This window comes from Musca domestica, unplaced genomic scaffold, assembly GCF_030504385.1.
Source record: "Musca domestica strain aabys unplaced genomic scaffold, Musca_domestica.polishedcontigs.V.1.1 107, whole genome shotgun sequence".
NCBI lineage: Eukaryota > Metazoa > Arthropoda > Insecta > Diptera > Muscidae > Musca > Musca domestica.
Window position 1 is genome coordinate 1,120,149 of NW_026712125.1, and position 23,425 is coordinate 1,143,573.

The 23,425-nt window shown below is 31.8% G+C and overlaps 1 protein-coding gene across 3 annotated transcripts in view; it reads left to right on the forward strand.

Moving 5' to 3' along the window:
• Positions 1 to 23,425, forward strand: part of LOC101889178 (putative uncharacterized protein DDB_G0271606) — a 236,041-nt gene that overhangs the window by 140,845 nt on the left and 71,771 nt on the right. Inside the window, exon 3 of one of the 3 annotated variants that reach the window (XM_059129064.1) lies at positions 19,875 to 20,402. The exons of the other annotated variants lie outside the window; for them this stretch is intronic. Within the exon in view, the coding sequence (XP_058985047.1) occupies positions 19,875 to 19,901 (27 nt within the window). The 3' untranslated portion in view covers positions 19,902 to 20,402. Of the gene's footprint in view, positions 1 to 19,874; positions 20,403 to 23,425 lie in introns of those variants that run through there. 3 annotated transcript variants of the gene reach the window in all.

A 23,425-nucleotide genomic window follows, 5' to 3' on the forward strand; every position in this document is an offset into this window, starting at 1 on the left:
TTTTTTTAAGAATTAATTTCCCCGACCTTTTTTATATTTCACCCCCATCATTACCCTCAGAGTTACCCCCAACCTTAGCGAAGGCAAAACTATTTTCCAAGTTGGAATATCAATTCATATTAGCATGACGTCAAATAAATAACGTAACAATCAATTTGTGGAAGGTCAAAAGGCCAAAAACATTTCGACTCCCTTCCAAAAAAAAGTGAAGTATACTTTTTGGGGAGCATTGCCAAAAACTTGAATTTCGTCAACTTGGAAGTATGAGCCATGTCCGGCGAAATAAATAAAAAAGTTTGCGACAAGTTTTATTTGAATGACATACTTGAAGTTATTTTCAGGGACCATAAAATTTATGGGTGGGCGGAGTCCCCCCCAGCCCTCCACCCTTCTTGGTTCATCTATTATTTTAGGTTCTACCTTCAAAAAAAAAACCTTTAATTTAAATAAAACTATTATCTCCCCTTTGCAAAATTCTTTATTTTCCTTTAGAATTTAATGGAATCCATTGCATACCCTAAGGTTGCAGCAGAAATGTTTTCACACACCTTGACTTTCTTGGCTCGTAATGATGATGATTGCGATACCTTGTTGAAATATTTATTCCAAGAACTATACCAAAGACCAAAGACTGAAACGTCATTTCAGCTGTTGTTTTACATAGCTAAAGCATACTTTTAGGGTGGATTATTTGATTGGCATAATTTTAAGGAATTTTTTTTTCCCCAGAAGAAATTCCAAACAACAAAATTGTTGCCATAAAACTTCATTCGGAATCTAGTTTTCCTTTTTCGTATTTTTTTGCATATTTTCCTTTGCCAATTTGTTTATCAAAGTTTTGGTTGTTTTAGGCGCTTAACGGATTTCATAAAAACTTTGAATAATTTATTCCGCTGCTGCTGCCACTCGTTTTTTTCCTCCCAACTTCTGTTCCTGCAACAATGTTTAAGTGCGTGCAGATGTGTTTGTGATCTAAGTTTAGTCACGTAGTTGAGTTATCTGTTTGAAAAGTTGGCTAAAATTATTCTTTAACGAAATTGTTGCCTAACTAATGGCGTAGTCCCCCACACACACACATGTAATATGTGATATGTTGCATACTTCTCGGGGCGGGAGTTTAAGGTAATGATAATTTAATTCAATAATGTGCTAATTATACAAATATGCCCTAGGAATTCATTTCTCATTTCATCTTAAGTAGCATTCGAAAAACATATTCCAGGAAAAACTTAATAAAGTCGAAATTAAATAGAGCCATAAACCCACACCCCTCATGGTTTTCCACGAATTTTCTTGGCGTGGGGAAAACTTATTGTTTTCTCAAGAATTTTTCATTTTTCATATTAATCTTCTCGTTTTTTTCGGGGGTGTTCGCTTTGATGTCTAACATAAGGAATTGTTTTAATTTTCTAGGAAAATGAGAATTTTTTTGCAATAAAATGTTGCATACTTTTAGGGGGTTTCTATGACAGCTGTATATACATAAATAAAAATAACAAATAAACACAAGCATCAGAGTGAGTGGGACAAATATTTTTAAAATTTCATTTTGGATAAAGAAAGTTATGCAAGTTATCCGAAGGAAGGTTAAATATTATCAGTTTTATCCGGGTATGGTAAAGTCCATATCTCAATAAAATTTGGACTGTTTTCCTCAACGAAAATGCGTTATAAGCGTCCATAGGATAGAAAATGTGGATAATTTATGTTATCCAAAAAAAAATATTTTTTATCCGCGTTATCCGGAAATTGTAAAAAAAATTATCCACGTTATCCGGGTCATAGAGTTAATATTAAAATCTTATCCCCATCATCCGAATAATTTAAAAACTTTATCCACTTTATCCGGAGAAGGTAAAACCCTTATCCGCCTTGTCCGGATAAAGTAAACACCTTATCCGAACTTTTCGGATCAGGTAAAAATCTATCCGGATAAGCCAAAAACCTTATTAGCGTTATCCTAATAAGGCATTAACCTTATCCGCGTTATCCAGACACGGTAAATGTGCTATTCGGGTTATCCCGATAATGTAAAAACCTTGTCTGAATTATACGGATAAAGTAAAAAACTTACCCGGATAAGGTATACATGTATTCGAGTTATCCGGATATGGTTAAACCTTATCCGCGTTATCCGAATAAGGTAAAAACCTTATCCGTACTATTCGGATAAGGTAAAAACCTTATCCGCGTTATCCGGATAAGGTAAAAACCTTACCCGAACTATCCGAATAACTTAAAAATCTATCCGGATAAGCCAAAAGCCTTATCCGCGCTATTCGGATAAGTCAAGAACCTTATCCACGTCATCAGTATCAGATAAAATCTTAATCAACGTTATGCGGATAAGCCAAAAACCTTATCCGCGTTATCCGGATAAGGCAAAAAACTTATCCACGTTAACCGGACAAGGTTAAGACCTTATCCGCGCTATTCGGATAAGCTAAAAACCTTATCCGCGTTGTCCGGATAAGACAAAAAACTTATCCACAATAACCGGATAAGGCTAAGACCTTATCCGCGTGTTCGGATAATGTAAACGCCTTATCCCAACTATCTGGATAAGGTAAGAATATATCCACATAATCCAAAATCTCTTTCCGCCTTATCCGGATAAGGTTAAAACCTTATCCGCGTTACCCGGATAGGGTAAATATCTTATCTGCTTTATCCGGATAAGGTAAAAACCTTATCCGCGTTATCCGGATAAATTAAAAACCTTATCCGCGTTATCCGGATAAGCTAAAAACCTTGTCCGCGTTATCCGGATAAGGAAAACACTTTATCCGGGTGTCCGCATGAAGAAGTCCCTTATCTGAACTATCTGGATAAAGTAAAAATCTATCCGGATAACATAAAAACCTTATTCGAGTTGGCCGCATAAGCTAAAAAGGTTATCCGCTTTTTCCGATTACGATAAAAATCGTATCCGCTTGATTCGGGTAAGCTTTATTCATCATCCGAATTATCCGATTATGGTTAACACCTTTTCCACACACGTTAAATTCCTTATCCGTGTTATGCACATTAGGCAAAAACCTTGTCCGAGTTAAGCGGATAAGATAAAACCTTCGTTCGCCGTATCCGGTTAACGCTGAGGGATTATCCGAGTTATACGAATAAAGTTTAGGGCCTAGCCGAGTTATCTGGATCCTGTTTGAACACTATTCCCTCGTCCTGATAAATATAAATCATTATTCACACTATCCGTTTAAATTTTTAGCATTATCCGGTTTATCCGATAGCGTTTTTTTTTGTATTATCCGCCTTATCCGAATCGACTTGCATTGCAATTTACTAAAGTGATATGAGCTAATTATTTCACCATGCCACAAAATGTAAAAAAAAACTGAAGCGGTTTACTTGAAATTTGGCTTTACAAAAAAAGTGTGGCATACTTTCAGGCGACGCTAAAGGATAATCAAAGGCCAAACACATTTTAGGTTTACGGAACAATTTTTAATACGCTCGTTTATTGTCATTTCTCTATTCCCTGGAGTGTAAAAGAAGCAAAATTTTATCTAACCAAAAATTGTAGCATATTTTCGGGAGATTTCATGGAATAATTGCCTTTAAAGGCTTGTAGTCCACCAGAATGTTGTTTTAGGTTCATTTTTAAACTGTTTTTCTTAATTGTTTTTTGAGAATAAAAATTCAAATTCCAAAAATGTTTGAATAAAACACATTGCATACTTTTAGGTTTCGCTTTTGATAATAGATAACTATTAAAGTTTTGTTTTTTTTCTCAAATACAAAAAAACATTGGTTAAGGAGTAGCAGTTTTTGAATTTCCGGAATATTGAGGCAGTTCAATTCAATTTTGTTTAGCAAAAACTGTAGCATATTTTCGGGAGATTTCATAGAAATAATGCCTCCAAAGCCCTATAGTCCTCAAAAATGTTGTTATTTTTTTATAATTTTGTTAATGGGTTTTGTGAATAAAAATTCAGATATTTTAAAGGAAAATACTATTGCATACTTTTAGGTTTCGCTTGTGATAAAAATTTGAAATTTTTTTGTTTCTATATTTTTAAACGCAATAACACTACCGCTAAGGGGAAGTATTTTTTTTTTAAATTTTTCCAATATCGAGGCAGTTCAATTCATTTTTATTTAAGAAAAGTTGTAGCATATTTTCGGAAGATTTCATAGAATTAATGCCTGTAATGCCCTAAGTCCTCCAAAATTTTGTTTTAGGTTCATTTTTTATAATTTTGTTAACTGTTTTTTTTTTTTTTTTTTTTTTTTTTTTTTTTTGTAAATAAAAAATTCAAATTAAAAACTGTTTTGTATAAAAAGCATTGCATACTTTTAGGTTTCACTTGTGATAAAAAATTTTTAATTTTATTGTTTCTATTTTTTTTTAAATGCAATAACCCTATGGCTAAGAGGAAGTATATTTTCAAAATTTCCCAATATTGATGCAGTTCAATTTATTTTGTTAAAAAAATGTAGTATATATTTTCGGGAGATTTCATAGAATTCATGCTTCTAAAGCCCTTTGTCCTCCCAAATTTTGTTTTAGGTTAATATTTTATGCTTTTGTTAATTATATTTTTTTTGCTGAATAAAGAATTCAAATTAAAAACTGTTTTGTATAAAAACATTGCATATTTTTAGGTATCGCTTGTGATAAAAATTATAATATTTTTTCTTTCAATTTTTTTAAATGCAAATACACTATGGCCAGGAGTAAGCATATTTTCGATGTTTCCCAATACTGAGGCAGTTCAATTTATTTTGTTTTTACAAAAATTGTAGCATATTTTCGGGAGATTTTATAGAATTAATGCTTCTAAAGCCCTTAGTCCTCTAAAATGTTGTTTTAGGTTCATTTTTTAAACTTTTGTTAATTGTTTTTTCTTTTGTGAGCAAAAATACAACTTCCAAAAATTTTTGTGTAAAAAAACATTGCATACTTTTAGGTTTCGCTTTTCATAAAAATTTTAATATTTTTTCTTCTTTTTTCTTTATTTTAACATCAAAAACGCTGGCTAAGAGTAAATATTTTTTCCAAATTTTCCACACATTTAGGAAATATTTTTGAAGTTCAATTACATTTTGTTTACCAAAATTAAAAAAGAATTACATACTTTTACATTTTGCATTTGATAATAATTTTAATATTCTTTTTTGCTTCTTTTTTTTAAATTCAAACACACTGGCCTTTGTGATATTTTTTTTCGAATTTTTCCACACTTTTAGGAAATTTTAATGCAGTTCTATAAATTTTGTTTTACAAAAAATGGAGCATATTTTCCAGAGATTCTCTACAATTAATGTCTGTATAGACCACTAGCCTCCTAGATTTGGTTTTAGGTTAATTGAACACTTTTCAAATTTTTTGTTAAATGTTTTTAAAATTTAAAATTGTCTTCTTTTGAAGGAAAGTCAATTGTTTACTTTTGGTTGTTGCTATATGGGCGATATACAATTTGGTTTAAGGTTTATTTGAGTACTTTTCACATTTTTCTTAAATGTTATAAAATTTGGAATTTTCTTCTTTTGAAGAACAATCCCATTGATTACTTTTAGGTGCCGCTCTATGGGCAAAATTATTTTTTTCACGGACTTTACACCTTTACCTAATTGGAAAAAATATGGGAACTTTTTTTCTCAATTTTAGGAAGGTACAAGACATATTTAAATGGATTTCCTTTTATTTTTCTTCAAAAAATTGGAGCATACTTTTCGGAGATGTCACGAGATTAAGGGCTGTTACCTTTTTACACCCCACATTGTAAAAGGTATAAATTTAATTGTTATTTTCGGCAATGAAAATGAAATTACCTTTTTTTGAATAGAAAATCCATTGCATACTTTTGGGGGGTTTAACTTTATCAGAGAAATAAAATCGTCTTTTAAATGCCTAAAAACTTTGGCTAAGTGAAAAAATATTCAAAATTTCCTTTCACCATTTTATGAAATGGTTTATTATTCATTTTGATCCCAAAAAAAATGTTGCATACTTTCAGGAGATGTCATGGAATTTATGTCTATCAGCTTTTTAACACCCTCCCCCCCACAATTTTATTTTAGGTTTATTGAACCATTTTTTATGGCTTGGTTAATTGTCGCTTTTGGGTCTAATACTTGGCAGTAAAAAAAGAAAACAATTGCCTACTTTTAGGCAACACTTTATTGGTGAAATAAAAATTTTTATTTCTATCGCACTCCCACACCCATTGGGATTTTGGCTAAGTGCAAAAAAAAATATTGGAAATTTTTCTTCACACCTCTTGTCTTTGGTTTTGGGGGAAGGGGTTTATGACTTCCCCTCCTTTTGCCTTGGTCTCCCAGAGAGGGATTTTTGACTCTCCCTCTTTTGGTCTTGGCCCCCAAAAGAGGGGTTTTATGACTTCCTGTTTTCGGTTTGGGAGAAGGGGTTTATGACTTCCCCTCGTTTTTGTCTTAGCCTCCAAAAGAGGGATTTTTGACTCTCCCTCTTTTGGTCTTGGCCCCCAAAAGAGGGGTTTTATAACTTCCTGTCTTCGGTTTTGGGGGCTGGGGTTTATGAATTCCCCTCCTTTTGTCTTAGCCTCCAAAAGAGGGATTTTTGACGCCCTCTCCCTCTTTTGGTATTGGCCCCCAAAAGAGAGGTTTTATGACTTCCTGTCTTCGGTTTTGGGGGAAGGGACTTTATGACTTCCCCTCCTTTTTGTCTTAGCCCCCAAAAGAGGGATTTTTGACTCTCCCTCTTTTGGTTTTAGCCCCAAAAGGGAGGTTTTATGACTTCCTGTCTTCAGTTTGGGGGAAGGGGCCTTATGACTTCCCCTCCTTTTATCTTGGCCTCTAAGAGAGGAATTTTTGACTCTCCCTCTTTTGGCCTCAGCCTCCAAAAGAGAGGTTTTATGACTTCGTGTCTTCGGTTTGGGGGAAGGGGTTTATGACTTCCCCTCCTTTTTGTCTTAGCCTCCAAAAGAGGGATTTTTGACTCCCTCTCCCTCTTTTGGTCTTAGCCCCCAAAAGAGGAGTTTTATAACTTCCACTCCTTTTGTCTTAGCCCTTCCACCCTCTACAAAGCAATGTCCCCGGACCTCCCTCTTTTGGTCTTAGCCCCCAAAAGAGGATTTTGTGACTTCCCCCTCTTAGCCCTTCTACCCTCACCAAAGTAATTTTTTTGGCTCAATTTATATTGATTACTTTTTACAGCCTCCTAACGAAGCCTGTTCGGATATTTTATCACAAAACGATTATCGTTATCTGGTCACAAAAATATATAAATCTTTTGATTATTTTTAAATCAATATCAGTTGTTTTTTTCACTCTCTGAAATGGTGGGGGTCTCTAAAAAGCAGGTTTATGGCTATGACCCAACGATCCAGCCAGCCATCCATCCATCCATCTCTCCAACAAATGACATCATCTATTAATAACCTTCTCTGTTCGGCTCCATAAAAATAAAATGGCACTCTCACACACACATAGAGAGAGGGAGAACTGTAAATGATACCATTAATTAGTCCCCAGGTGCTAACTAACAAGTCCAGGCAAATGTCCGACTTGTTTCCACAAGACTTCTTCGTCGTCTTTTTCTTCTTCTTCCTGGTAGATATTTTTACAACCATTGCCATTAAAAGAAAATCTCAAAAGTGAAAATAATCATAAAATCAAACAACCACACTTACACACACACACACAAGCAAGCATGTCATTCAGGCCACCAATACAGGCACACACACACACCCCCAACCATAAAGGCCTATCCACAAAGGACCGAGGAGGCCACACGTAGAATATTTCCTCTCTTTGAGGCCAAAAAGGAAGACAAGGACGCAAGCGAAAATTTCATGCACAAATCCCAGAAACAATGAAGGTGCGTGCGTCAAACATTTTCGGAGGCTAATGGGTTTCCCTAGCAGGCCATTAATGAGGGAGGAGAAGGTAGGGCAGGCAGAAAGTGAGAGGAAAAGGAAAACAAAGAAACCAAAAACACACAAATGTGGCTTGAATAAGAGAATGACATTAAAATCCAGAAGAGAATGGCAAAATCGATACCTGGAATGACAGCAACAACAAAACAAACAACAACAACAAATCGCAATAAGACAATAACAAGCTCAAGACATGGCAATACAACATTTAACATCTAACCGACCCACAACCAAACCAAACAAACCATTGGCCATCAAAACTAAGTGCAGGATTTTTTTAGGCGCGGATCTGGCAGGCAGCATATCTGGGGGGTCTAACTCACTGTGTGACACACCTTTTTCTTTTTTCCAAGGTGATGACAATATATCCACACTGTGTCATAATGACACATGTCTCCATAACACTCTCTCACACACACACCCGCCGAGGCACTCACACAACCTCAGTGCTGTCCATCAATTCTGCCAGTTTTGCCTGCCATACTTATTACTAATAGGCCACAATGACATTATCACATCATCATCATTGGCATTATTGTCAGGGTTAAGGTTCATCATCATCATCGTCGTCATCATTGAAAAAAGAGAGAACGAATTTTTCTGAGACGCAGTAACATTGGCCCTTTGTAGCGCCCGCATGGCTCACAGGGCCAGACCAATGTAAGGTGGAGTCGTCCCTTACTGCCATTGCAGCATAAGCAATTTTTGTTTATTTAAAAATTGCCATAAAGAGGATTTGAGGCAATTTTCCGATTCATTTGGAAGTGAATTGTGGAAATAAAAAATGAAAAAAAACTCCTAAAAGTAGGCAATAAAAACCAAACATTATGACTTTAATTATTTTTTTTTATTTCGTCAAAATTGTTTAAAAAACGAAATAAGTTTTAAATGAAGGAAATGGATTTTAAAGAAACTTGAAAAAATAGCGCCTAAAAGTAGGCAATAGAAAATTAAACATTCTAAAAATGTGCAAAATTTCCTTTATCACTTTAATATTGACTATTTAAGTGTTAAAAGGAATTTAATTCCATTGGATATTGATTTTAAAGAAATTCGACCGACTCCTAAAAGTAGGCAATACAAAGAACCACTATAGTTATGAGAGTATTTCCTTCACCACGTCACAATTTTACACATGTGAGTTAAAGAAAAATACTCAATAAATATAGGTTGCATTAAATTAGAAACGAATTTTAAAGAAATTCGTGAAAATCCTGAAAGTAGGCAATAAAGTATCAAAAATTATATTTTTTAAATTAATTTTCGAAATTTAATATTTACTTGTTACAATGAAAAAGAGTCAACAAATTTGAATTGAATTTTAAGAAATTCGAAAAAAAAACACTCCTAAAAGTAGGCAAAACAAAGAAGCAGTATATTTATTAGTATATCCTTTATCACGTCACAATTCTATACATGTGAGTTAAAGAAATATACTCAATTCAATTTGAGTTGAACTAAATTAGAAAGGAATTTTTACAAAAAAATCGTAAGAAGAAAACCTCCTAAAAGTAGGCTATAAAAATACCAAAAAATATTTATTTTGATTTTTTTCCCATTTCAATTCGAAATTTAAGTTTAATGTGTTAAAATGAAAAAGAGTCAATAAATTTGAATTGAATTTTAAGAAATTCGAAAAAAAACTCCTAAAAGTAGGCAATACAAAGAACCACTAGAGTTATGCGAGTATTTCCTCCATCGCGCCAAACTTTTACTTTTGTGAGTCAAAGAAAAATCCTCAATAAATATAGGTTGCATTAAATTAGAATGGAACTTAAAAAAATAGTAAAACCCCCTAAAAGTAGGCAATAAAGTATCAAAAATTATATTTTTAATTTTTTCCCATTTCAATTCGAAATTTAACATTAATGTGTTAAAATTAAATAGAGTCAATAAATTTGAATTGAATTTTAAGAAATTCGAAAAAAAAAACTAAAAAACTCCTAAAAGTAGGCAATACAACGAACCACTAGAGTTATGCGAGTATTTCCTTCATCACGTCGAAATTTTACATTTGTGAGGCAAAGGAAAATACTCAATTCTATTTGAGTTGAAATAAATTAGAAAGGAATTTTAAAGACATTCGTAGTGAGAAAAAACTCCCAAAAGTAGGCTATAAAAATATCAAAAATTATATTTTTTAATTATATCCCATATTAATTCGAAATTGAATATTTACTTGTTAAAATTAAAAAGAGTCAATAAATTTGAATTGAATTTTAAGAAATTCGAAAAAAAAACTCCTAAAAGTAGGCAATACAAAGAACCACTAGAGTCATGCGAGTATTTCCTTCATCACGTCACAATTTTACATTTGTGAGGCAAAGAAAAATACTCAATTCAATTTGAGTTAAATCAAATTAGAAAAAAATGAAAGAAATTCGTAAGAAAAAAAATTCCTAAAAATAGGCTATAAAAATATCAAAAATTATATTTTTAATTATTTCTAATTCGAAATTTAACATTTACGTGTTAAAATGAAAAAGACGCAATAAATTAGAGCTGATTTAAATTGGAAATTAATTTTAAAATAAAATAAATTTGGATTTAATTAAATTTTAATTGTTTTAAAAGAAATTCCAACGTCTCCTAAAAGTAGGCACTAAGAACCAAACATTATAATTTTAATTTTTTTTTATCTTAAAATTGTACATAAATGTGACAAAAAGAACTCAATTAATATTAACTAAATTAAATTGGAAATTAATTTTAAATTTAAAACTCCTAAAAGTATACAATACAAAACTAAATATTCTAAACATTTTAATTATTTATTTCATAAATGTCAATCTATGTGTTATAAAGAAATAAATTTGGATAGAATTTAATTGGAAATTAATTGAAAAGAAATTCCAACGACTCCTAAAAGTAGGCAATTAAAACAAAACACTAGAAGTGAGAGTATTTTGCTCATCACTTTTTAATTGGACATTTAGGCATTCATAAAACTCAATAAACCTAAATGGAATTGAATTCCTTTAATTTCTATTAAATTCGTAAGAAAAAACGCCTAAAAGTGTGCTATAAAAATATCAAAATTTATATTTTTTATGGTTTTCCATATCGAAACGAAATTTAACATTTACGTGTTAAAATGAAAAAAGACCCAATAAATTTGAACTGAGTAAAATTGGAACTGAATTTTCAAGAAATTCTTTAAAAACTCCTAAAAGTACGCAATACAGAAATAAATATTCCAAAATTTTTGAACTATTTATTTCATCATTTTAGATGTAAATGTTTATAAGTGCGGTTGTAAGATTTAGAAGACTTTCCAAGAGAATTTTAGTTTTATTTAATTCTTTGGTTCCTCTTCTATTGAGCTTACGATCTCGTCACTTGGGTAAAAAATGTTTTTTGTCATAGAAGTTATTTTTAAAATAACTTCTGGGGAGAATATCCCAGACAAAAACAAGGGAACTGATGAGGATTGGTGGCTCTTTCCGAAACCTAGGTATTCCCTGCCTTACCCCCTGGTAAACATTACCATCGTTCTCCACTAATAAACAAACGTTGTTTTTATAAAAACAACAATAAAGGGATAAAGCCAGACCATTTTGCAACAACAAAATACTACGGTATCCCGAACAAACAAGCCACACTGTTCTATCATTTTATAATTGTCAATTTATTTATTTTTTTAAAGAAATTAATTTGGATTGAATCCAATTGGAAATGAATTGTAAGTGATTTCCAAAGACCCCTAAAAGTAGGCACTAAAAACAAAACATTTTAATTTTAATTTTTTATCTCAAAATTGTTCATATATTTGATACGAAAAAAATTCAATAAATTTGAACTGGGTTAAATGGGAAATTAATTTTAAAGAAATTCTTTAAAACTCCCAAAAATATGCAATACAAAACCAAATATTTTAAAAATATTAATTATTTTTTCATTATTTCACGATGCGTTAAAATAAAATAAATTTTGGAAATGGTTTTTTTTCAGGAAATTCCAAAGACTCCTGAAAGTAGGCAATGGAAAACGAAAAATTATAGGTCAAAGTACTTGGTTCATCACTTGATAATTGGTCATTTATGCATTAGATAAAATTTTTCTCAATTGTATATTATGTTTTTTGGTATTGAAAATGGGCCATGTAGGTCCACGTTTCGGTATAGCGCCCATATAACGCTATCTCCCGATATTCGGTATTTTGGTGATATTCGCGACATTATTCACCGGAAATGTATCAAACTTGGTATTTGAAGTTCGTAATGGATACTACAACCTATGACGGAAAATTGTTTGTGCAGGTCCAAGTCTTCGTATATCCTCCATACAGCGGTACCCCCCCCCCCCCGAGATTCGGTATTTTGATGATTATAGCGACATTATTTACCGAAATTATTTCAAATTCGGTATTTGAAGTTCATAATGGATACTGCAGCCTTAGACAGAAAATGAGTCATGTAGGTCCATGTCTTCGTATAGCCCCCATATAACAGCACCTCCTGATATTCGGTATTTTGATGATTTTAGCGACATTATTCACGGGAATTGTTTCAAATTTGGCATTTGAAGTTCGCAAAGGGTACTACAGCCTATGACAAAAAAATTTCGTAATCTGGTCCACGCCTTCGTATAGCTCCCATATAACGGTACCTCCCGATATTCGGTATTTTTATGATTTTGTCTAAATTATTGAATTATTGACGGAAATGTTTCAAACTCCGTGTTTGTACTTCGTAATGGCTACCACAGAAAACTTCATATGCAGGCCCGGGTCTTCGGATATCTCCCATATAACAGCACCTCCTGATATTCGGTATTTTGATGATTTTAGCGATATTATTCACAGGAATTGTTCCAAATTTGGTATTTGAAGTTCGTAATGGATACTTCAGCTTATACCAGAAAATTTTCTGTGTAGGTCTATGCCTTCGTATAGACCCCATATATGGGTACCTCCCTGTATTCGGTATTGTGATGATTTTAGCGACATTATTCACGGGAATTGTTTCAAATTTGGCATTTGAAGTTCGCAAAGGGTACTACAGCCTATGACAAAAAAATTTCGTAATCTGGTCCACGCCTTCGTATAGCCTCCATATAACAGTTTTCATTTAAGTGGTGGTTTTCGGATTTATTTATTTATTTATTTATTTTTTTTTTTTTTTTGAAATTTCCAATTTAGTCAGAGACCACATTTTTTTGTCATCCAGAGACTATAATTCTTTCTTAAAAAAACCACGCCTCTGGTTAGTCAGAGACCACATTTTTTCTTCTAGAAAAAACCACGCCTCTGGTTAGTCAGAGACCACATTTTTTCTTCTAGAAAAAACCACGCCTCTGGTTAGTCAGAGACCACATTTTTTCTTCTAGAAAAAACCACGCCTCTGGTCATACAGAGACTATAATTTTTTCTTCTAGAAAAAACCACGCCTCTGGTCATCCAGAGACTATAATTTTTTCTTCTAGAAAAAACGACGCCTCTGGTCATCCAGAGACTATAATTTTTTCTTCTAGAAAAAACCACGCCTCTGGTCATCCAGAGACTATAATTTTTTCTTCTAGAAAAAACCACGCCTCTGGTTAGTCAGAGACCGCATTTTTTCTTCTGGAAAAAACCACGCCTCTGGTTAGTAAGAGACCACATATTTTCTTCTAGAAAAACCCACGCCTCTGGTTAGTCAGAGACCAATTTTTTTCTGCTAGAAAAAACCACGCATCTGGTTAATCAGAGACCACATTTTTTCTTCTAGAAAAAACCACGCCTCTGGTTAGTCAGAGACCACATTTTTTTTTCTAGAAAAAACCACGCCTCTGGTTAGTCAGAGACCACATTTTTTCTTCTAGAAAAAACCACGCCTCTGGTTAGTCAGAGACCACATTTTTTCTTCTAGAAAAAACCACGCCTCTGGTTAGTCAGAGGTCACCTTTTTTGTTCTAGAAAAAACCACGCCTCTGGTTAGTCAGAGACCACATTTTTTCTTCTAGAAAAAACCACGCCTCTGGTTGGTCAGAGACCACATTTTTTCTTCTAGAAAAAACCACGCCTCTGGTTAGTCAGAGGTCACCTTTTTTCTTCTAGAAAAAACCACGCCTCTGGTTAGTCAGAGGTCACCTTTTTTCTTCTAGAAAAAACCACGCCTCTGGTTAGTCAGAGGTCACCTTTTTTCTTCTAGAAAAAACCACGCCTCTGGTTAGTCAGAGGTCACCTTTTTTCTTCTAGAAAAAACCACGCCTCTGGTCATCCAGAGACTATAATTCTTTCTTTAAAAAAACCACGCCTCTGGTCATCCAGAGACTATAATTCTTTCTTTAAAAAAAAACACGCCTCTGGTCTACCAGAGGTCAAAATTTTTTCACTAGAAAAAACAATGCCTCTGGTCATCCAGGGACCATATTTTTTTCTGGAAAAAATGCCTGGCCTATCAGAGACCACAATGTTTTTTTTCTATAGAAAAAACGATGCATCTGGTTTGCCGAATAGTGGAGTTCGGTTTTTTATTTTTTCGTTTTTTCCCAGAAACTTCATTATCCCATTAGAAAACACACATATCGGAGTTGTTATCGGTTCCCACACAGCTCATCTTTATTTCGCCTCACGTTTTTCAACTTTCATTGCCAAAACAAATGAAAAGTTTTATTTGTTTTTTTTTTCTGTCTTCTTCTGCCAGCCCTGTCTCATTTCGAATTGATGCCCGGCATACCATCATAAAATCGATTTTTTTTTTTTTGGAAATTACCCAAACAAATTATTGGGTATTTTATTTGAACAACAAAATCGATAGTAGTCCTCATAGATCATAAAAAAATTTTCTTAATTTCCTTAAAAGTTTGTTTTATTACCATATATTTTTTGGAGGTGAAGGCAGAAAGTTTTTCCCGGAACAGGGGTGAAGACGGAGAGGAGGTGGGGGTGGAGGTGGAGGGGGTCTGAGAAGAGCAGGTGATATTATACGCAAGCAATGAAGTAGATACCGAACCAAACCACGTCAATAAGTAAATTACAAAAGTTCATAAATCGATTTGAAAAGTAAACAGCCAGCCGTCAAAACTCCAGACCCAGACACTCAAGCATTTTCCTGGAGCAAGGTTTTGAGGACCCCCTCCATCCTCCAGCCTCTTTGGGTTTGCATTGGCAACCATTGTTTCATTGTTGGTTGCTGTGATTTTTCCTTTATTTATTTTTTTTCTCTTTTTTCTTTCTTCCGCTCTTCCGTTGTGATGTTTACCTACAGCGAGTGGCGGTTTTCTTTTCATCTCCTTTTGGCATATTTTTAGGAAGATTTTTTTGTTTATTTTTTGTTTTGCCTTGGCAGCTTTTAAGGCTGTGCAACCAACTAAGTTTTGGGGAAAGTAAAAACGTGATCGAAATTTTATAAAAGTTATTAAATTGCCAACATTTAATGAAGACTACCGGTTGGCTGGCAGGCTGGCTAGGGAGGGAGGAGTGGATAAATTTACCAGACTTTTGCAGGTAACTGAGGAGTAACAGGAAGGGAATGGTATTTACTGCCAACCTGCCGCCTAAAAGTAGACACTACAAATATTTGTCTGGCAAACTTTGAGATGTTATTTTTGGAAATGGGTTTAAATTTTTGAGGGGGAAGAAAGTCAAAGCGGTTAATTTTTCTTTTTGGCTCCAGAAGTTATGCAATGGAAAAAAATCATTTTAAAAGGGGTGGGGGAGGGCCGGCCCCTTTCCATAAAAAATACCAATTCTAATTTTGATGAAAACAAAACTATTCCCAACTCAAATTTCCTCAAGGCCCAATTAACTCGGCCGCCAACCCCTAAACAAAATATCCATAAACTCTCCTTCTAGCGCCTAATTGTATGCTCCATTTGCTCCATTAACGCCTAGTCTGGCGTTGCAATAAAAACCTGTTTTACTGTTGCCATTTTTGCAAATATATACAATAAACAAACCTTTAACGCATTCTTATCAAAAAAGGAAAGTGGAAGAGCGGGAGAGTGGGAGAGAGAGCAGAAATTGTTTGTCGACTTTTAAATTCATGTTTAACACCATGTTTTTGTGGCCTATTTTTAGGCTGTCATCCAAAAAACATAAAAGGGAACGAATTCTTTCATTTATACGATTTCTTTTGTATTCTGTAGGCCAACAACAATTTTTATGGCTGACATTTTTCTGTTATTGTTACTGTTCTTCGTTTTATGTGTCCCCTTGGGGGCGTTGTAAAGGTTCCGCCAATAAAAGCCAACGCATTTATGGTCAATATCTGAATACCAATACCAAAAGCGAAAAACATGCCACAGGAATATCGAATTTAGAATTAATTTTGTGCAGAAAAATATGGTGAGGTATAGGAAAAATTCCATCTATAAATTTGCTATTGAAAAAAATATAAAAAAAAATTAATTCAAAAAAGCTATCCACACAAAAGGTTGTTATCGGAAATTCTTCTTGATCCAATATCTGATATGTCATCGAAAGCGAAAAACATGCCACAGGAATATCAAATTTGGAATAAATTTTGCAAACAAAAATAAGGTGAGGTATCGGAAAAATTTCCATCGATTAATTTGCTATCGAAAAAAAAAATAAAAAATTTAATTCAAAAAAGCTATCCACACCAAAAGGGTTGTTATCGGAAATTCTTCTTGATCAATATCTTAAATGTTATCGAAAGCGAAAAACATAATAAGGTGAGGTATCGAAAAATTGCCCATCGATAAAATTTTTTATCGGAAAAAAATTATAAAAAAATTAAATTCAGAAAGAGTATCCACACAAAAAGTTGTTATCGGAAATATTTTCTAGAGAAAACATTGTTATCGTACAACTTTATATTATCGGCAATGGTTTCTATAAAAAAGATTATGTAATCGGTTTTGTATTCCCTAAGAAACCGCAGCTACCGGCCAAGATTTTTAAAGAAAATATTGTTATCAACACATTTTGATATAACCAATCTTATAATCGGAAAAATCTTCTAAGGTAATCAGTATTATCGAATTGGTTTTCTACAGGCAACATTGATATCGGACAATTAGGTTTAAAGGAATCGTTGTTATCGAACAATTTGTCTGTTAAAAACTTGATTTTTGAAAAGTTTTATAAGAATATTGCTATCGTCGAACTAGATCTCTTAAGCCAACTTAGGTATCAAACAATTAGTTTATAAGAATCGCTGTTATCGGAAAATTTTTCTATTAAAAATCTTTTTACCCTACCTTCTGGTACCTCCCCCACGAAAAAAACTCTCATTATCGAACAAGTTAACTTATGGCGACATTGCTATAGGATATTTTCTATAGAAATCATTATTATCGAAAAAAATATTTTATAAAAAATCTTGTTATCAAAAAAGTTATGTATAGCAAACATTTTACATCGGACAGATTTTTTTTTGTTGTAAAATACGGTGATGTCGCAAGATATCCCATAGAAAGCAGCGTTATCGGAAATATTTTTGGTAGAAAATTTTTTATAGGACAAGTTTTCATTTGTTATCGGTCGAGTTTTCCATAGAAAAGGTAGTAATCGAAAAATTTTCGGAGAGAAAACGTTGTTATCGGTGAATTTTTTCATAGAAAAATATGTTATCGAAAAAGTTTTTCCTAGAAAGCGTTGTTATCGAACAAGTTTCTCATCGTAGACTCTTTTATCGAAACAGTTTTCAACAGAAAGGCAAACAAGGCAAAACTCAAAATTCTTATTCAACAAGTTTTCCATAGAAACCCTTTTTATCGAATAAGTTTCTTATATAAACGTTGTTATCGAAAAAGTTGTCAACAGAAAATTGTTATCGAAAATATTTCTTGTAGTAAAACTTGTTATCGGACAAGTTTTAAACAGGAATCGTTGTTATTAAAATAGTTCTACATAAAACAAGTTGTAATCGAAAAAAAAATTTCCATAGAAACCATTATTATCGGACAAGTTTTTCATCATCGAACAAGATTCTTATAGAAAACGTTGCTATCGAAAAAGTTTACAACAGAAAAAAATGTCATCGAAAAAGTTGTCCATAGAAAACGTTGTTATCGAAACAGTTTCTTACAGTAAACGTTGTTATCGAAAAAGTTTTCCATAGAAAACTATGTTATCGATAAATTTCCTTACAGAAAACGTTGTTATCGCACAAGTTTTCAACAGGAAATTTGTTATAGAATAAATTCTACACAAAAAAAGGTTGTTATCGAAAAAAATTTCAATAGAAAATATTGTTATGGAACAAGTTTTCCTTTGAAAACCTGGTTATCGAAAAAGTTTTCAATAGAAGAAATTGTCATCGAAAAAGTTGTCCATTGAAACGTTGTTATCGAAACAGTTTCTTACAGTAAACGTTGTTATCGTACAAGTTTTCCACAGAAAAATTTGTTATCGAATAAGTTTTACGTTAAAAATATTCTTATCGAAAAAAATTCCATAGAAAACATTGTTATCGAACAAGTATCCTATAGGAAACGTTGTTATCGAAAAAGTTTTTAAGAGAAAATTATATTAACGAACAAGATTTCCATGGAAAATTTTGTTATCGAAAAAGATTTCAATAGAAAAGATTGTTATCGAAAAAATTTCATTCAAAACGTTGTTATCGAAAAATCTTCTTACAGTAAACATTGTTATCGGACAAGTCAATAAAGTGTCCAACAAGAAAATCGTTTATCGAACAAGTTTTCCATAGAGAACCTTACTATCGAACACGTTTCCCATCAAAAATAATGTTATCGAACAAGTTTTCCATTGAAAACATTGCTCATCGAAAACGATTTTATCGAAAAAGTTTTCAACAAAAAAAATTTTTATCGAAAAAGTTGTCCATAGAAAACGTTGTTATCGAAAATTTTTCTTGCGGTTAACATTGTTATCGGACAAGTTTTGAACAAATTCTCTATAAAAACCGGCATTATGGGAATTATATTTATAAAATATGTTGTTATCGATAAAGTTGTCTATATCGAAAATTGTATTTCATAAAAAACCCTAGTTGTCGAAAATGTTTTCCTTATTAAAAATTGCTATCGAACAAATTTTGATTTAAAAATCCACAGTTTTCTTTAGATAATAATGTTATCGAGTGATTTTGAATAATGGGCCTTTTTTTGACTTTTTGGGGGTTTCAGAAAAAATCCGGGTCCAAAAAATCGATAATTTGACTATAACTTCCGAACCATGACAACTTACCCCTTCATGTGACCACTTGTTGGATAGGTATTTTCATACTATCCAACGATACCCATATTGTCTATATCGGGTGAGTGGATCCGGGTCTAGTCGGATATCGATATATTGTTATCGATCAAGTTTTAGTAAGTAATCAAATAAGAAATTACTGATACCTACCCACTGGGAAGCCTTCTTTTTTGTAGTCGATCATTGTTTTTAAGTAAAATATTTTTATCGATAAGTTTTTTCTATACAAAATGTTGTTATCGCACATAGTTTCAATATGAAATGTTGTTATCGATCACCGTTTCTATATGAAATGTTGTTATCGATGATCGTTTCTATATGAAATGTTGTTATAGGTCTAATTTTTTATAGAAAATTTTGTTATCGATATATAAAATTTTGTTATCGATATCTTTTTTAAACAAAATATTGTTATCAATTAACATTTATAGAAAAATTGCAATTATTTGTCAACTTTTCTACACAATTTGTTACTATCTATCCACTTTATCGTAGAAAGGTTGTTATCGCTTAGTTTGCCTATGGAAAATTTGGTTATCCAACTACTTTTCTATGGAAAATATTGTTATCTATCCATTTTTATATAAGAAAAGCTGTTATAGATTAACTTTTCTATTCAAAATGCTTTTGTTTTTTTTATAGAAAATGCTGATATTGGTCGACTTTTGAAAAATATTTGTTGATATCGATTTACTTTTCTGTAGATAATATTATTATCGATCAACTTTTCTAAAGAAAACAATTAATTTATTGAAGAAAAAACGTTAACGGACCACCTTTTTATAGAAAATAATTCGATTTAGTAACTATTTTAAGTCTACATTGCTTTTGTAACCGATTCGTTGTTTTTTTTTTTATTAACAATTTCGATTTCTCTCTTTTTCCAGGTAAGTCTCAACAAACTGGTCTGCTAAGAAACCATAACGTAAGTTGTTGCTACTTTTTTTTTTTTTTGTTACTTTAATGTCCATTGGTTACCTCTCAAATCCCGGACCAGCAACATTTTAGCTACCATTTTTTTTATTTTGCCTCAAAATGACACCGATCCCAAGAATTTATCGAAATATACCCAAAGCTAAACCGAAAAATAGTCATTAATCAAAATGCCAAAAAGGTAATTTGAATACGGAACACCTAACTCACATCCGTAAGTGGCCAACGACAACAATAACGGCAACAGTAACCAAAGCCTATTTTTCATAGGCCAATATTGTGCCATGCATAACAATGCCAAGTGCCTAAAAGTATACTTTAATTTTCTTCTCCGTTTGTTGTGGTAACTAATAGCTTAAGCTTCACAATGGCCCCCCGAAGAAGAAACAGCAAAAAAAGAAAAACAAACGAGCCAATGGCCAAACAATAAACTGTCAAAAGGTAAATCTGCCAAGATTTTAAATTAAAAGAAAATAAATTAGACCAGGGGCTATTTGGCTCATTAGTATGCCTGGAAGTATGCTGTCAAAAAAGTGTTTAAAATGAAAAATAAAAAAGTCGTTTGGGGGAGAATTTGGGATTTTTTAAGGAAAAAAGTGTCATAAGAAAAATACAAATATTTGAGGCGAATTTATAATCGATTAGTTTGTTATCGGAACACTTTTGAGTATAAAAACTTATTATCGATCCAAGTTGTTTTCTGAAAATATTGACACATATCACATTTTCAATTAGAAATGTCATTTTCTAGGCTTTTTTTCAATAGAAAATGTGGTAATCGAAATTTTGTTATCGATCTATCTTTAAAAATTATTAGGCTGTTTCAGAACTGAAATTTTTTATTTTTTTTACTACGATAACCGCATTTCCCTTTATAATATCGAAAAAATGCAAAACTAGTTGATTCTTGTAGGATCTGGAACGGAGCACATATCGTTATCGATATTCTCTTCTATAGAATAGGTTATTATCGCTAAATTTTTTCTAGAGAAAACGTGATTTTCGAAAAGCGTTCATATAGATAATATAGTTATCGATAACAAAATTAATTAAACAATTGCAATTTATAAAAGGTTTTAAAAAAAATTGATATCGATATCAATTTTTATTGAGAATATAGTTATCGAAGACATTTTTATAGGAAAGTTTGCTTTTTACCAACTTTTCCAGAAACAATGCGGATCGATTATCGACCTTTCTTTAATCATTTTATTGTTATCGATATTCTCTTCTATAGAAGAGGTTGTTATCGGTCAATTTTTCTAGAGAAAGTGTCATTTTCGAAAAGTGTTCCTTTAGGTAATATAGTTATCGATAACAAATAATATAAAAAACAGTTGCTCTTGGTAAATAGCTTTAAAAATCGATATCGATAGCCATTTTTATAGAAAAATTAGTAATCGAAAACATTTTTTATAGAAAATATTGTTTTTGACCAACTTTTCCAGAAACAATGCGGATCGATTATCGACCTTTTTTAAAAATTATAGTGTTGTCAATTTTTCTAGGAAAACGTGATTTTCGAAAAGTGTTTATATAAATATTATGGTTATCGATAACAAATTATGTAAAAAAATTGCTATTGGAATAAAGAATAAAGTTATCGAAGGCATTTTTATAGGAAATTTTGACAAACTTTTCCAGAAACAATGTGCATCGATAAACACATTATTTATCGATGACACATTTCCGTTTGTTATCGATAAATTTTTGCTATCGAGTAATTTTTTTCGACTATTTAAAAAAATATTGTTATTGAATAACTTTATATAGAAAATGCTGTTATCGATTTACATTTACCATAAAAAATTGTTATCGATTAAATTATCAGTGAATAATGTGGTTATCGATCCATTTTCTATATAGGATGCTATTTTCGAAAAAAATTTTGTGATACAAAGTTATTATCGAAAATATTGTTATACATCACTTTTTAATAGAAAATATTGATATCGATAACCATTAGAAATATTGTTATCGATTAACTTTTCTTTAGAAAATATTGGTATCGATCAATTTTTAATGGAAAATATTGTTATCGATCAACATTTACAAGGGAAATAATGTTATCGGTCAATTTTTCTTCAGAAAAAGTTGTTATCGATACATATTTATATGGGCTATATTGTTATCGTTCAATTTTTTTTTCATATTAAAATTGTTATCGACAAAAATTTTTAAAATAATGAAGTTATCGATCTACTTTTCCATAGAAAATTGTTATTATCGATCAACTTGCTACAAATAATACTGTATTGAAAAATGTAGTTATCGATCGACCATTTATATGGTTAACGTTGTTATCGATTTATTTTCTAACTGTTAGTATTGTTATCGATAAAAATTTCTATGGAAAATGTTGATACCAATAAAAGTATATAATAAAATGTTGTTATCGATAATAAATCCAGTAGTAAATTTTGTAATCGGTGTCTTGTCTGTGGAAAATATTGTTATCGGCCAACATTTAATCGACTATCGCTGCATTTTTGTCCATAGAAACTATAAAAACATTGTTATCGATTAATTATTTTTGAAATATGTTGTTATCGGTTACAATTTTTTTCATTACAAAATGCTATTATCGAAGAATTTTTCTAGTAAAAATATTGTTATCAACCAAGTTTTTTATAATTATTAAAAATTATGTTATTTATGAAATATTCTTTGGAAAATACTGTTATCGATAACAATTTCTGTAGAAAATGTTAAAAATGACACAAGTTTGTATTAAAATGTTGATGTCGATAGTTTCTGTAGAGAATTAAAAAAACTTAAACGTTTATCGATGACATCAATTGTTCTATATGCAATGCGGTTATCGATTAAAAATTTTATGGTAATGGCCGTTTTAGATAAAATTAGTTAAAGAAAAATTTTATCGATAACGAATCGATAAAATTTTCATTTCGAAAACATTGTTATCGATGCAATTTTCTTTGTTCGATATCGGTTATCGCTGGACTTTCCTACAGAAAATTTGGCCATCGATGTACTTTTGCATACAACACTCTGTTATCGATCAATTCTTTCGTAATGGCTGTTATCGATGAAGTTTGTTGTTGAAAATAATGTTTTCGATTAACTATTCCATGGAAAATGTTATTGTCGATGTATAAAGATTATGATGTTATCGATAACAGTTTATAGAGAAAATGATGTTATCGATATCATTTTCTTTGGAAAATTTATCATCGATCGGATTTTCTTTGATTGTTGGTTATCTATATCGGTTATCGCTGCATTTTCTACAGAAAATTTAGTTATCGGTGTACTTTTCCATACAAAACTCAGTTATCAAAAAACTCTTTTAGAAAAATTCAGTTATCGATGATTTTTTTATTGTAATGGCTGTTATCGATATAGCTTCCTATAAAAAAAACATTGTTATCGATTATTTTTCTATTGAAATTGTTGTTATCGAATAGAAAGTCCAATGAAAAAATTGCTATCGATAACATTTTATACTGAAAATGTGGTTATCGATAAAATTTTATACTGAAAA